The sequence below is a fragment of the Dunckerocampus dactyliophorus genome, chromosome 2 (genome assembly GCF_027744805.1).
Source record: "Dunckerocampus dactyliophorus isolate RoL2022-P2 chromosome 2, RoL_Ddac_1.1, whole genome shotgun sequence".
Lineage (NCBI taxonomy): Eukaryota > Metazoa > Chordata > Actinopteri > Syngnathiformes > Syngnathidae > Dunckerocampus > Dunckerocampus dactyliophorus.
The window spans coordinates 50,572,232-50,586,195 of NC_072820.1; the positions used below are offsets into that span (position 1 = coordinate 50,572,232).

The 13,964-nt window shown below is 39.9% G+C and overlaps 1 protein-coding gene across 1 annotated transcript; it reads left to right on the forward strand.

Annotated features, from left to right (window-relative positions):
• The first annotated feature begins 241 nt into the window (after positions 1 to 241).
• On the forward strand, positions 242 to 8,861 carry e2f5 (E2F transcription factor 5). The gene is made up of 8 exons (XM_054766606.1): positions 242 to 515; positions 2,382 to 2,491; positions 2,568 to 2,729; positions 4,765 to 4,873; positions 4,941 to 5,262; positions 5,697 to 5,834; positions 7,185 to 7,223; positions 7,288 to 8,861. Exons 1-8 carry the CDS (start codon positions 384 to 386, stop codon positions 7,362 to 7,364), a joined length of 1,089 nt encoding a protein of 362 aa, XP_054622581.1. The 5' UTR covers positions 242 to 383; the 3' UTR covers positions 7,365 to 8,861.
• The last annotated feature ends 5,103 nt before the right edge of the window (positions 8,862 to 13,964 follow it).

Below are 13,964 nucleotides of genomic sequence, written 5' to 3' on the forward strand. Positions count from 1 at the left end.
TTATGAATACTTTATTGCTTTCATTTTTAAAATGAGCCGCGGGGCGCGCTTTGGACCACTTTGGAGATTGATGCCTATATCTTTTAAAAGTTTGACTTGGCTTGACTTTGTTGACTCCCATTAGAGCCATATTGATATATCTATACACGGGGTCTCTCAGGCGCCAGGTGCAGGGGTTTGGTGAAGGAGGGGCGTGTTGACAGGGAGGGCACGTGCGGGGCTGCGGTTACCATGGCAACTGCAAGCTAACGTAAAGCGTTCATTCGGAAGAAGCAGGGCCAACAGGTAGAGCTTCTTTTTTTGTGGAACAAAAGTGAAATGGTCGAGAGGTGAAGTTTGACGCCTAGTGGCTCGCTCGGATACTTCCTTTCACTGTCGCCAAGATGGAGTTGGACGGGACCGGGGCCGGATACTCGACGACACGGAGTCGCCACGAGAAAAGCTTGGGGCTCCTCACCATAAAGTTTCTCACTTTGCTACAAGACGCCAACGATGGAGTCCTGGACCTGAAAGTGGTCAGTGTGCGCGAAGGAGGGAAAGGGAGATGTGTTTGGGTCACGGTGGAGGTTTTCTGGAGGCGCCGCAGGGCAGCTGAGGTGAACAAAGGGCTGTCTCTCTGTCAGGTGTCGCTCTTCTGTGTTCAGGTGGGGCAGCTAGCCATCGCCGCCATTACTACTAGTTTGAGGTTAAAGGTTACTTTTTAAGGGGGACATGGAGAACCCTAACTAACGAGGAGAGAACAAACAGTATCTTCCTATTACACATTTAAACTCCCAAATGTTAATGAGTACAAACCAAATCTCTCACTGCTTTGTATTAGGGGGTGCCCTCGTGTTTTTACTGTTTTAGAGCACTGACGGGTTGACGTTCCGCCATCTTTGATTTACTACATACCTGTATTACAATAATAATAATAATAATAATACTGACAATGAAGGATGCACGATTATTACAGGGCCGATATGCGGGAATTATCGTCATGCCGATATATCCAGAAACATCATCATGAGATGTATTCCATTGTAACCTTCATGTTCAAATAAACCAAACCAAACATTCACTTTCCGAAGGAGACGTTTTGCATGCTGGTTGTACCAAATGTTCCGCGATGAGAGCAAAAAAAAAACCATCCAACATACAAACAACCTCATCCGCCACCTCAAACACCAATTTTTGAAATGTGATTTTCCAGGGACCTCCGTGCATCGACGCCGAGCATGTGCCTGAATACAGTGCACCTTGTTCGGCCACGCCAGGTGGCGCCTCCAGAGACCTGCCAGAGACAACCGTGGCATCACACCCGTTGCTCAGAGCGTGTGTCCGAATATAGTGCACTTTGCTGGGCCACAGCAGGTGGCTCCCTCCGCTCTATACTCTGGTTCTCCTGATAGTAGTGATGTAGTAGTAATGTCATCATATTTGATTACGACAAAACGGGTACACTTGGTCAAATCCTAATTTGTTCCTGTCTTTTTTTCCTTAATATTTCAAGTTTACGCTAGTAAAATGACTTTATTTTTTTCCTCATAATATTATAAGTTTATTCTCGTAATTTGTTGTCTTTTTTTCTCGTTAAAATACAACTTTTGTCTCTTAATATTTTGATTTAATTTTTGTACAATTACAGCTGTTTTTTTCCATTTCTGCTGTTTTTTTTTTTTTTACTTTCTTCTTGCAAATTTTTTTCTGAGAATTTTAAAAAAAAATTTTCCCCCATAATATTTTGACTTTATTCCTGTAACATTACAGGTTTTTCCCAGGCTAATTTTCCAAAAATGACAACTTTTATTTTTATTTTTATTTTATTTTATTTTTATTTTTATTTTTTTTAAAGTAATGTCCATTTTTTTCCTTTATTTCTAGTTTATGCTAGTAAAATGACATTATTTTTACTCATAATAATATGAGTTTATTCTCGTAACATTATAACTTTTTCCAAAAAGGACAACTTTATTCATTGTTTTGTTTGTTTCCCATAATAATATCATCCATTTTTACCTCGATATTCAAAGTTTGAGCTACAAACATTTTTCCTCATAATATTACGAGGTTATTCTCGCAAAATTGCAACTTTTTTTCTCGTTAGAAAATGTTTGATGATTGATATTTTTAGTTGCATCTCTCCTTGCAGCCCTACTACTACTACTACTACTACTTCCCAGAAAGTTTTCCCTCTCCTCTTGAGCGCCAAAGCTTGCTAATGTTTACCTTTGGACCCCCCACCCCCACCTCCTGCTATTGTACAAGTGAGGTGGTTTCATTTTGTGTTTGTGCAGTTTAAGTTGCGCGAGCGTGGCTTGGACGGCTCACAGGTGGTGTTGTCTCTGTGTTTGCCAGGCACTCTGGAGCTAATCCCAGACATTTTGTGTTTCAATCGACAGGCAGCAGACAGCTTGGCCGTGAAGCAGAAGCGGCGCATATACGACATCACCAACGTCCTGGAAGGCGTGGGCTTGATTGAGAAGAAAAACAAAAACATCATCCGCTGGAGGTTGGTTACGAACACGTCCTCATCACGTAACTGTATGATGGCAGCTTTGAACGCCGGTGCTGAATCTGGATTCAAGGGGGGAGAACAAGGCAAGTGAGACCCAGCAAGTTGTGCATCAGGTGAAGGTTCTGAAAGCCCAGATCTCTGAGCTGGAAGCCCAAGAGAAAGAGCTGGACAGCCAGAGGACGTGGCTGGAGGAGACCACCAAGCGCTTGAAACACGATCCCATCAGCAGCAAATATCCTTGCGTGGTTCTGACTTGGCGGTGAAAGGTTTTTGGGCCACGTCTCTCTACTAGTGTGTTCAAACTGTCATTGTCACACTTTATGCTTTGTTCTTTCGACCGAACATCATCTAACACAGTCAAACACAATGTAGTGGAAGGAGCAGCATATTGACAAAAATAAAGAAAAAATTGTTAATATATCTGCCAGAAAAGGGTTAGTTGGTTAACAAAAACATTTACTTCCAGTGGTGAGTTTGTGAAGTGTGAAAAGGAGATTGAGGAGGAATTAATGACTGCTGATGGCATCGTCGTCTTACATCAGGGTGTCCACTCCTGTATTTTTTAAACCAATGTAGATATGCTAAGAAGTTTTACATCTACTGTAGTTCCATGCTTATAGGGGACAACGCAGATTAGTCACAGCAACTTCACCCTTTGCTCTTTCTTTTTTTTCTATTTTTGCTTCTTTTTTTTCCACTTTCCATGTTTTTCAACTTTCTTCTGAAATAATCCTCATTAGTTTTCTATTTGTAATATTATGACTTTATTGCCAAAATATAACTTTCCCCCCAGCCTAATTTTCCAAACACTACCACTTTATTTTGTTATAATTTGTTATGATTTTATGAAAGAAAATATTTTTTTTCTTTAATATTTCAATTCTATGCTATTAAAATGACATTCTCGTAAAATTGCTTTCTCGTTAGAACACGTTTTTTCTCTTAATATTTTTGACTTTATTCTTGTCACAAAACTTTTTGGCAAGCTAATTTCCAAAAATGACAACTTTATTCGTGGTTTTGTTTGTTTCCCACAATAATATTGTCTTTTTTCCCCTTATTTCAAGTTTGTGCTACAAAAATGACTGAATGAAATATTTTCCTCATATCATGAGTTTATGCTTGGAAAATTGAAACTTTTTTTCTCGTAAACATGCAACTTTTTTCTCTTAATATTTTGACATTATTCTTGTCAAATTAAAGCTGTTTCGGGTTTTTTTTTCAAAATATTTAAACTTTTTTCATGTACAAGCCATGTGCAGTTTTTGCTAGTAAAATGAAATTTTCTCATAATATGAGTTTATTCTCGTAAAATTGCACCTTTTTTTCTCGTTTGAATGCAACTTTATTCTCTTAATATTTTGATTTAATTTTTGTAAAATTACAGCTGAAATGTTCTTCTCGTGATTCTTGTATTTGTCCCCATGATATTGTGACTTTATTCTCCTAACATTATAACTTTTTCCGCAAGCTAATTTCCCCAGAATTACAACTTTATTCGTTGTTTTGTTTTCCAGAATATTGCCTTTTTTCCGTAATATGTTAAATTTATGCTACTAAAATGACATAATTTTTTCCTCATAATTTTACATGTTTATTCTCGTACAATTGCAACGTGTTTTCTCGTTAGAATAAAAAAAAAATTCTCTTAATATTTGTACTTTATTCTTGTAACACAACTTTTTCCACAAGCTAATTGTCCAAATTACAACTGTATTTGTTTTTTTTGTTTTTTTACCATATCTTTTTTCCCCCCCTAATAGTTCACGTTTATGCTAGTAAAATTACATTATTTTTCCTCAAAACATTACGAATTTATTCTTGTAAAATTGTGACGTGTTTTGTCGTTAAAATACAACAAAATTATGATTTTTTTTCTTGTGAGATTACAACTTTTTTCCCTTAATATTTGGACTTTATTCTTGTAAAATTACTGCATATGTTTCCTTTTTTTTCCAATTATATTTTTAGGATGCGGTGCAGGCCAATAAGGAACCTTGGACAGCCTTCTGTTAGCTGTAACGCCTTCCTAATATCAGCTGTGTTTGTCACTGATTTATTTGATATGTGCGCTTTTGAGCCTCCCTCTTGATCCTCTTAAAGCCGTTTGCTGAGAGAAAACTCGCTGAAGAGTGGATTATAAATATAATTGCTATTGTCAGCCAGGCTAATCCCAAATTGCACAGTGCTCCCAGTCTTGTTTTTCCACTTATTGTCTCCGGTGTCCCCCTGGCTCGTAATCCTCTTTGCTTAACACACTCCCCCACTTATAAATTTGTGACGCATGAGGACATCTGCAACGCGTTCAGCGGCGACACTGTTCTGGCTGTCGTAGCTCCGTCTGGGACTCAGCTGGAGGTGTTGCCGCCACGAAAGGTCAGTCACTTGAAGCACACAAACTTTGGCTTTGACTCATTTGTATTTTCTGCTTCTTTGTGGCAAGACCGGCCAGAGGAACTACCAGGTCAGCTTGCGCAGCGAGGCAGCGCCCATCAAGGTCTTGCTCATCAACAGGGACTCGGACTGCACCGTGCCCGTGGTGTTCCCCGTGCCCCCCACCGACGAGCTCTACCCCATGCTGATTCCACCCAGCCCGTCCCGCAGCCCCGAGAAGCTCCCCTTCTTGACGTCTGCCTACTCTTCCACTTCCAGCACCGGCACCTCCTTTTGCAGCCAGGACTCCCTCAGCTCAGACCACCAGGTGGTGCTGCCAGATCATGATGACGTGCTGACACCCTCATCCTCCCCTCCAGATGCACACATGGGTAAGGGCAGGGGGGAAATGGGCCTAGGTGAGAGACTGCTAAGACAATACACAAATCATTTGCAGTCCTTCAGTCAGGATAGTCATCTTCTATTAAGTCATTCAATACCAAAGACGTATTTATACGTTTTTATAACCCCAAACGTCCGATCCCAAATACGTCCTCTATGTTTTTTTGCATGAGAGGCAAAAAGTGGTGATGACACAACTGCACACTAGTGGATAGCACTTTTAGAGCAGCTTTAAGCCATGAAAACGGCCACAAGGGGGCAGAAGTGCAAAAAAGGGTAGAGAAACATTTTTTGTTGTGATGAAAGAGGGGAGTGGGTCTTTTGAAAAATGGCTGAGATTGAATGAGTTGATCTTCCATCCGGACGACTGAATGTTGCAGGTGGTCCTGCCTCTCTAATCATTCTTGTCACTCCTTCTCTGCAGGGTCTCCCAATCAGTCAGCGTCAGTGTTGGAGGTGGAGCAGATGGACCTGGCTAGCCCAGACTTCCAGTCTGTCGTGGATGTGAGCAGCCTGCTGAGACACAACACCATCGGCGAACCCTTCAAGGTGGACAGAAGCGGTAGGACGAGTTGTGATCAATGAGCAACGATTGGTATTGTTTTTGCAATTTAACCTTAAATGTCAGCCTCTGATCTGTTCACTAAGTCAACGTGGGAAATGCAAATCATCTGTTCCAGGGTCAAACTATTCCCCTCCTAAAACAGTAACCGTACAGGCCTTATTTTTAAAGTAGAATTTGGCAATCTTAACAGGCATGGTGTGTAAAAAAGAGAAAAAAAGAAGTTAATGGCTGTAATATTTATATATTTAAAGAACAATGCAGGTGGTCCTCAGTTTATGACATTGTGTGGTGACTAACGCGCTCCCACAAATTCATTAAAAACATTATTTTGGTCGGTCAACATGAGACCCTCTCGCACAGCTACACTAGTCTCAACACCGGACTGTGGGGAGCATTGTGAAAGGGATAGTTTGACATGAAGCTGTATGGCATCGCCATCAGCAGTGTCATGTATCAACGGTGACTTGGAAATAACGCAGAGCGAGTGAGAGGTCTGACTTTTTTGTTATTACTCTTATGAACACATATTGTTTTCAAAAGACAAACTCTTTACCGAAGTGGCCCCCAGCAACTAAACAGAACTACGTTCTTCATCATCCGACCAGAATTGGACTTAGGAGACCAAGTGGGGGGTCTGTCGCTGTGATTGGACTACACGGCTGATGGGGATGTCATACAACTTCATGTCAAACAATCCCAACTATCCCTTTAAGGATAAAGATGGTATTGTAACATCTACTCCGACATTGGAAGAATGAGAAGGACGTGGTGGAAATGGATTGCACCAAAACCTAGTTTGCTGTCAACTGGATTGATGGCATGTGCCGTTCATACCGTCCACCAAAAGATGGCACTGTTGGCACGCTGATATTAAGTCATCTGCGATCCTGTGTTCATTCATTTGGTGCTTTTAATTTGATGTTAGTTTTACACAATACATCGTAAATAAGGTCAGTGAGATGGCTGTAATGTACGTATGTTTTACTGATGTTTTGAAAATCTTTCCCAGTGACTAGCTAGCGTGCTGCTAAGGCTATTCACATCCATTCTGGTATTCAGCAATGCTGAATTGTGCAGCATGCGTGACAATCGTTTGGCCGGCAGCCCAGACTCTGGCATTGTTTTAAGAGACGGACGGTCAAGGAATTGCTAGTCTTGCAATACCCGGTGCGTGTCTCTACAACCCATTCATCTAAGGATTTATGGCTTATTCTTATCCATCCAAGAGGCTGGGGCATCTCTTGCTTGTCCAACGGGATATCCGGTTGCATGGTTTTATCCTTCACAACCCTACTTCATACACAAATATGCCTTTTGCAGTAAAAGCTCTTATTTATTCTCCCATAGAAGCTGTTTGCCTCATAGATGAGCTGATGTCTGCTGACGGTAAGCATCTTGAACACTATTAGATGGCTAGTGTGTGTGTGTGAGTGACTGTCGTTTCATGCAGGCATGGACTACAGCTTTCATCTGGATGATAACAGGGGTGTGTGTGACCTCTTCGACGTGCAGATCGTCAACTACTAAACTCAGGGACCTCACCTTTGTTCCGCTGTGAAAGATGAAGTATACTTCTCATTTTTCTTTCTCTCGCACAATTGATGTTGTCCAATCGGACCCACTCAGCACGCAAGTTGTGGACTTTAACAAGGACATTTCTAAAGTGAACGCGTCACCATGTAAAGTTTTGATGGTTCACAGGGTACATGGCGACAACCTTGTGTAGTATTTAGTTCTCGTACGGAAAGGAGAACGCATCCCATCTACTTACTGCAGTTCTACGTGTTACACCTCCTTCCACACGCAGCGGGAAAAACACTTCACCTGTCAGTTGCACTGGCTAACCTTCTTTTCACTTAAAAAAAAAAAAAAAAAGTGCCAGAAAAGGTGCAACACTTCCATTTTTTTTTTTGTTTCATCAATTTTTTTAAAACTAATTTAAAAGAAACAATTGTTTTTGTTCTTGTTTGTGGACTGTGGAGAGATGGTCCACTGCCTTAATTGTAGTGGAATTAGACACATTTCTCACCAAGGGCCAGTTAAGTTGGCAATTGCCAGACTTTTATTACACCCGCTTATTTACACTGTCAATAAATGGGTGGAATCTCAAATCACTTGCCTTTCAAATGATTTTAAAGGATTTGTGACTGGGTTTTTTTCCATGGAAATTGAGCAGCTGTCGCTGTGTTGTTGTCCAAGCAGAAGCTGTAGTAATTCTACATTTCTTGTCTGCACCCTTAATTACCGAGCGATTCTGGGTGCCAACTTTACAAGCTGCAGATTTCGTTTCATAACACCTCATACATAGAAGAGATCCGTGCTGACAATTTAGCACCACGGTCACCATATTTAGCCAGAAGGAGTGCACATTAAAAGTGAAAGTCAGGAAGTGTTTATTGCTTCAAGTATCCGCCGCGCAGCACCTCCGGTTGTATGTAACTACTGGCATGCACTGCTGTTTCAATGTCTGTCTAAAAGCTGCATAAACCCCTCCATAATGCAGCTCAAGTTTGGACACACCTCTTTGTTGCCTGGCAAAAACTCGCCTTCCTGGCAAAACCAAGACAGTAAAGTGTGGCGCAGGTGCCATCCGTGGAACGTGGCTCATCACCAAAATAAAATAAACAAAACCCAACAAAAGTGGAAAATAAAGCAAAAAGGCATAATGTAACTAGAAATTACTTTATATTTTTATATATATAAATATAAGTATTTTATTATTATATATTATAACAGCGGTTTAGAAAATGGATGGTTTGTTTAGTTTCACAAAATTTATACAATCATCATTTCAAAATGCACCTGCATTGTTTTGTGAATCACTTCAATAAAAAAAGTTTGTTTGTCCAGCCATATTTTACTAGGGTGTATTAGGGCCACATTAAAAACAAACAACAACAAAAAAGTTGTACATTTACGAGAATAAAGTTTCTTTTTTTTTTTTTTTTTTAAATCTTGTAATATTACGAGAATAACGTCGTAAATTCCTGAGTTTATTCTCATAAAATTACAACTTTATTGTCATACATGTACAACTTCTGTTTCTCATAAACTCACAACTTTATTCTTGTTAATTTATGACTTCATTCTTGTAAATGTACGACATTATTCTTGTAAAACGACGACTTTGTTTCTCGTAAAGTATACGACTTTTTTCTCGTAAATGTACGACTTTTTTCTTGTAAATGTACGACTTTATTCTCGTAAATGTACGACATTTTCCTCACAATTTGACGATTTTATCCTCGTAATATCACAACTTTTTTTCGTGCGATTTTTTTTGTGTGTAAATTTCAGACTTTGACTTCATTCTCGAAATTTACAACTTTATTCTCATAAATGTACGACATTTTTTCTTGGAAATTCACAACTTCCTTCTCATAAATTTTTACGACTTTAGCCTCATAAATGAACTGTTTTTCTCTTTTCGACTTTATTGTCGAAAATTTACGACTTTATTCTTGTATATTCACGACTTTATTCTTGGAAATTCACAACTTTATTCTTGGAAATTTACGACCATGCTCTTAAATGTATGACTTTTTTTCTCGTCAATTTGACGACTTTATTCTCGTAGTACAGTATTACAACTTTATTGTCATAAATATAAGATTTTTTTGGTGTTAATTTACAACTTAATTCTTGTAATAGAACTTTATTCTCATAAATGTACGCCTTTTATTTCTGGGAAATTCACAGCTTCATTCTTGTAAATTCAAGACTTTAATCTCAAATTTACAACTCGAAAATGTACGACTATTCTCAGAAATTCACGACTTTATTCTTGTAAATGTAAAAAAATGTTTTTGTTGTTGTAATGTTACAACTTTTGTTTCATGTAATTTTACGACTTTGTTCTCATATTACCACTTTTTTCTTGTAAATGTCTGGGTTTTTGTTGTGTAAATTTAGAACTTTATTCTCAAAATGTCAATTTTTTTTCCCAATGTGGCCCTCGTACATCGTGGTAATATTTGATCGTCGTACTTGTCTTAAAATTCATGTTAAAATCTCGTCTCATGCTCGTGGAGCCAATCTCGTGTGAGTTGGGCGTCTGGTGACCCCTCTGATTGATATCCTGTATACTGTTCATTTGTACTTCACGTAGAGTGGACATTGGTACTCGTTCAAAGAGTTTAATCAACAGTGCAAGTCTTTGTTGCTGTACCCCCCACCACCACACCCCCTATTCAACACAACACTCCTGGAAAGCCAGTTTATGCTTTGATTGCAGAAGAAAATTCAGATTGATGTTTGCATGCGTCATGTCAAAGCACTCCTGGCTTTGGGCTCGGGGAGTTTGGGGGGTCTGGATGGCTAAAGAGACGGGAGACAAAGATGAAAAATGTCTTGAGTGAAAAGACAAATTGGCAAAGCATGACAAGCTTACAGTAATAGAATGAGAATGTACTTTTACTAAAAGGCTGCATGCCCCTGGCCTCAGGTAGCAGAAATTGTAGTATCGACTTTTCTTTTGCGTCGGTCTTCCCTTTTAAACAAAAGAAAAGCACAATTCACCACCATCATCACCTTTACTTATCTTCAAGGCTAACAGAGTTGAAGCACTTCTTACCTGTTGAGGGGACAGTTGTGGATCGTCCACCATCAAAGCGGCCGCGGCTTCCACAGAAGCCAACGCCGTGATGACGAGGAAGACCAGCAGTACGCTTTTATCCATGGCTGATGGCGCTCACGCCTCACAGCTCCTTATATACACCAGACAACTTCCTCTTGGTCCACATGTGTTCACATCAGCAACATTTCACATTAGTGGACTTTCCCAAGACACTAAAACCTCAAACACACACCACTGCCGCTCTACGTCATTGCTGCCTTTCAATGCAAAGAAAAAGCAAATGATGCTGGGAGAGTTCATCCTTTCCATCAGGGGTGTCCAAACTTCTACTGAAAAATCATTTTGATCTTTTACATTTTCTAAACCAGTCCATTTATTGTAAAAACAAAACAAACAAAAAAATAGCTGTTTTCACCAAACCTCACACCTTTTTTTTTCTTGTTTTTCCATTTTTGCTGATATTTTTTATTTTGCAGATATTTCAACTTTCTGCTCATCATTTTTTTCCCGTAATATGACTTTATTCCCATTTTATTTATTTTATTTATTTTATTTTTGGGGTTCCTTCCTACGCGAGTGTGGAATTTGATTTGATGAATTTCCAGGTCTGGAAAAGTATGGCCAAATCTCCAAGGCTGTTACCACTGTTGTGTTTTCTAAAAGATCAAATTCTGAATAACCGCGGGTGTCACGAGACGAGACGATACACAACATCGGGTCCATGAGAACGAGACGAGATCTTAACATGTTTAAGAAAAGTACAATCAAAAAATATGACCGCATATTGCAATCTACTAATTATAATTTCTACTCCGTTGCACTCTGTGTGTATGCTAGCAGCCCCGCCTCCACCCACCGAGACAAACACGCACACACATGGCGATACGTTCTAAAAGAAGAAATGGACGGCTGTGTTTTAATATGGCACTTGTGAAATCATGAAAACAAACCATTCATTCCTACTAACCATTATTTTCTTAGTAGATTCATCTGAAGCTTGTTTGGATGAACGGATGAATGGGCTAGTCCTGGGGTCTGCAACCCACGGCTCTTTTATCCTTCTGCTGTGGCCCCAGCTGGTTCATGCTGGTGCAGCCACTCCACCATCTCCTCTGATGCCGTCATGAGCTTTTCAAAGTTGTGTGTCGGAGCGGAGCGTGTGCCAAGCAGTTCTCCGCCAAAGTGCGAGGGGGCGGTTTTCTCTGGTGAGTCCACTCGCTGAGGAAGCACGACACTGGTCAACTATTTAGCCATTTGGGGCCCGTGGCACATACGAAAAAACATAATTTAACAAGCAAAAATGGAAAACTCGGCAGTAATTTTACAAGAATAAAGTCTAAATATTAAGAGCAACAAAGTTGTAATTTTTGGAAAATTTGCGGATAAAATAATAAGAATAAAGTCAATATTTGGCAATAAAGTCCTAATTACAAGAACAACATTTGCAAGAAGAAGTAGCTGGGGGGGGGACAGCAGAAATGGAAAAAAATACGAGAATAAGAAATAAATATCAAGAGGAAAATCATATTTTATTACGAGAATAAACTTGTAATATTTCCAGGAAAAATATCATTTTTAGTAACATAGACTTGAAATATTAAAGAAAAAATATCAAAGTGGCCCTCGCATCCTTTCAGTTTTCACTCTGTGGAAAAAGTAACATAAGCAGCATAAACTTCAACTTGGTGCTCAGATAGTTTTTGTGGCTCCAAGTGGGATTTCATTTGGTGGAAATGAGGTTGCCGACCCCCAGGTTGGGCCCCCGACGCACCAAATCAGTATGAAGCAAACACCAACAGTTGGCACATTGTACAATTAAAGAAAGTACACAGTGTACGTGTAGTACCCTGGTGTACCTCAAGGCTCAATGGTTTGCCCCGTGCAGTTTTCTCTTTGCATGAAATACGACAATTCCAAAATGTTCTTGTTCTACTATCAATCCAAGACAAACATAGACAAATAGAATCAATAAATGTGAAAATAGATTTCATATTTCCTAGTAAAGGTGAGTCCTAAGCTGTGAGGGCAGTAAACCACCTCGACACAAACATGTTTTTATTTCTCTCTGCGGTCGCGTACGCCATGCAAAGCACCTTTTAGTGTGACGGAATGAAAGCAGTTGCATCAAGGGTGGGTGCGTTTACTGAAACACAAAAGAGGAAGTGGCACAATTAGTCGTGAAACCAGGAAGTAAACAAGTCACTTGCGAGATGATGCAACTTTGCTCTTCACTGTTGGCTTCCTCTTTTCCTTCTGTCAGTGTTTGATGTGTTATTTTTATTGTTTTTCATTAAACTCATTTTGTTTTGCTTTCACATTCAGTGGAAGCCACTCAAAAATATTTCTAACTAAACATACCAAGTAATATTTCATCAAATCAAGCTCCTAATGACAGCTGTGCAGGTGGAGCACCTGACATGCTTAAATATCTTCTATATTGTTTGGAATTGTGCTCTACTTTGTTCCATTTTGGAAAGCCAACCTTAAATTTGCAAAAACGACATTTATAGTCGATGGCGCCAGCCATGACGAGCTAGCTCTCACTGGTCAGTCTCATTGCTGGAAGTGACGCCCTCGGGGCACTATCACTCAGGTAAACAAACATGGCGGTGTACGGGACAGAGGATGTTTACAGTCATTGTAGCCAAGGTAGCCAAGACATGTCAGTAGTTTTCAAGGAGGAAGAAACATTCGGAGATGAAATAGAGAACTTGCAGAACATGGACTTAAGCCTTAAGACATGGAGATGAAGATTGGTCACTTTGGTCTTCAGCCATGGTGGCGTTGACACAAGCCCCCAAATAGCTGTCCTCGGCTACGCCTGCCAGTAAATAGCAGCTCTTAATCCAAATTTTAGCTCGCAGTTCAAAGCAGAAAATAAGCCGAGAGACGACTCGCATCTAAAAAGCACTCGTTAGTTGGGACACTGGTATGCCAAGGTACCACTGTGTAAATGCCAATAAAATACCAGCGGTGCTGCAGTACCTTCTTGCTTCCTTCTGGCACTGGAGAGCAACACAAATAACTTTGGTCTTGTGGAGAAAGCCATCTGCCTGGGCTTTGAAGCTAAACTTAGCAATCAACAAACTCTGTTTCTCCTCAGTATTTGTTCCCGCTTGTGGCTCCACATCAACGTTTCCTCAGACTACAGTGTGGGCCCAAGGTCAGGACATGTGCACGTTCATCACGCATCATCAAATTTGGCAGTCCTAAAAAAAAAAAAAAAAAAGGAAAATAACAAGTGTCTTTTTGTCTTTTTTCTTTTTGCCGGCCACATGAAATGCCTTGTTTGGCAACTGTGACATAACAGATAGAAAAACAGTAGTACTAGTAGCAGTGCCAGTAGTAATACCTGTACCTAGTAGTAGTTAGTAATAGCGCTAGTACTAGTAGTGGTAATGGTAGTAGCAGTAGTGGTTGTAGTACTAGTAGTAGTGCTACTATTAGTAATAGTAGTGGTAGTGGTACTAGTAGTGGTAGTGCTAATAGTATTACTAATAGTTGTAGTGGTGGTAGTGCTATTATTAGAGGTAGCTAGTAGTACTACTAGT

Bases quoted from the DNA above. Each gene is read 5' to 3' on its own strand.
- e2f5 (XM_054766606.1), top strand. From the start codon at position 384: ATGGAGTTGGACGGGACCGGGGCCGGATACTCGACGACACGGAGTCGC. The intron at 5,835-7,184 runs GTAGGACGAGTT...ATTCTCCCATAG, and splicing joins CTTCAAGGTGGACAGAAGCG to AAGCTGTTTGCCTCATAGAT. The intron at 7,224-7,287 runs GTAAGCATCTTG...CGTTTCATGCAG, and splicing joins TGAGCTGATGTCTGCTGACG to GCATGGACTACAGCTTTCAT.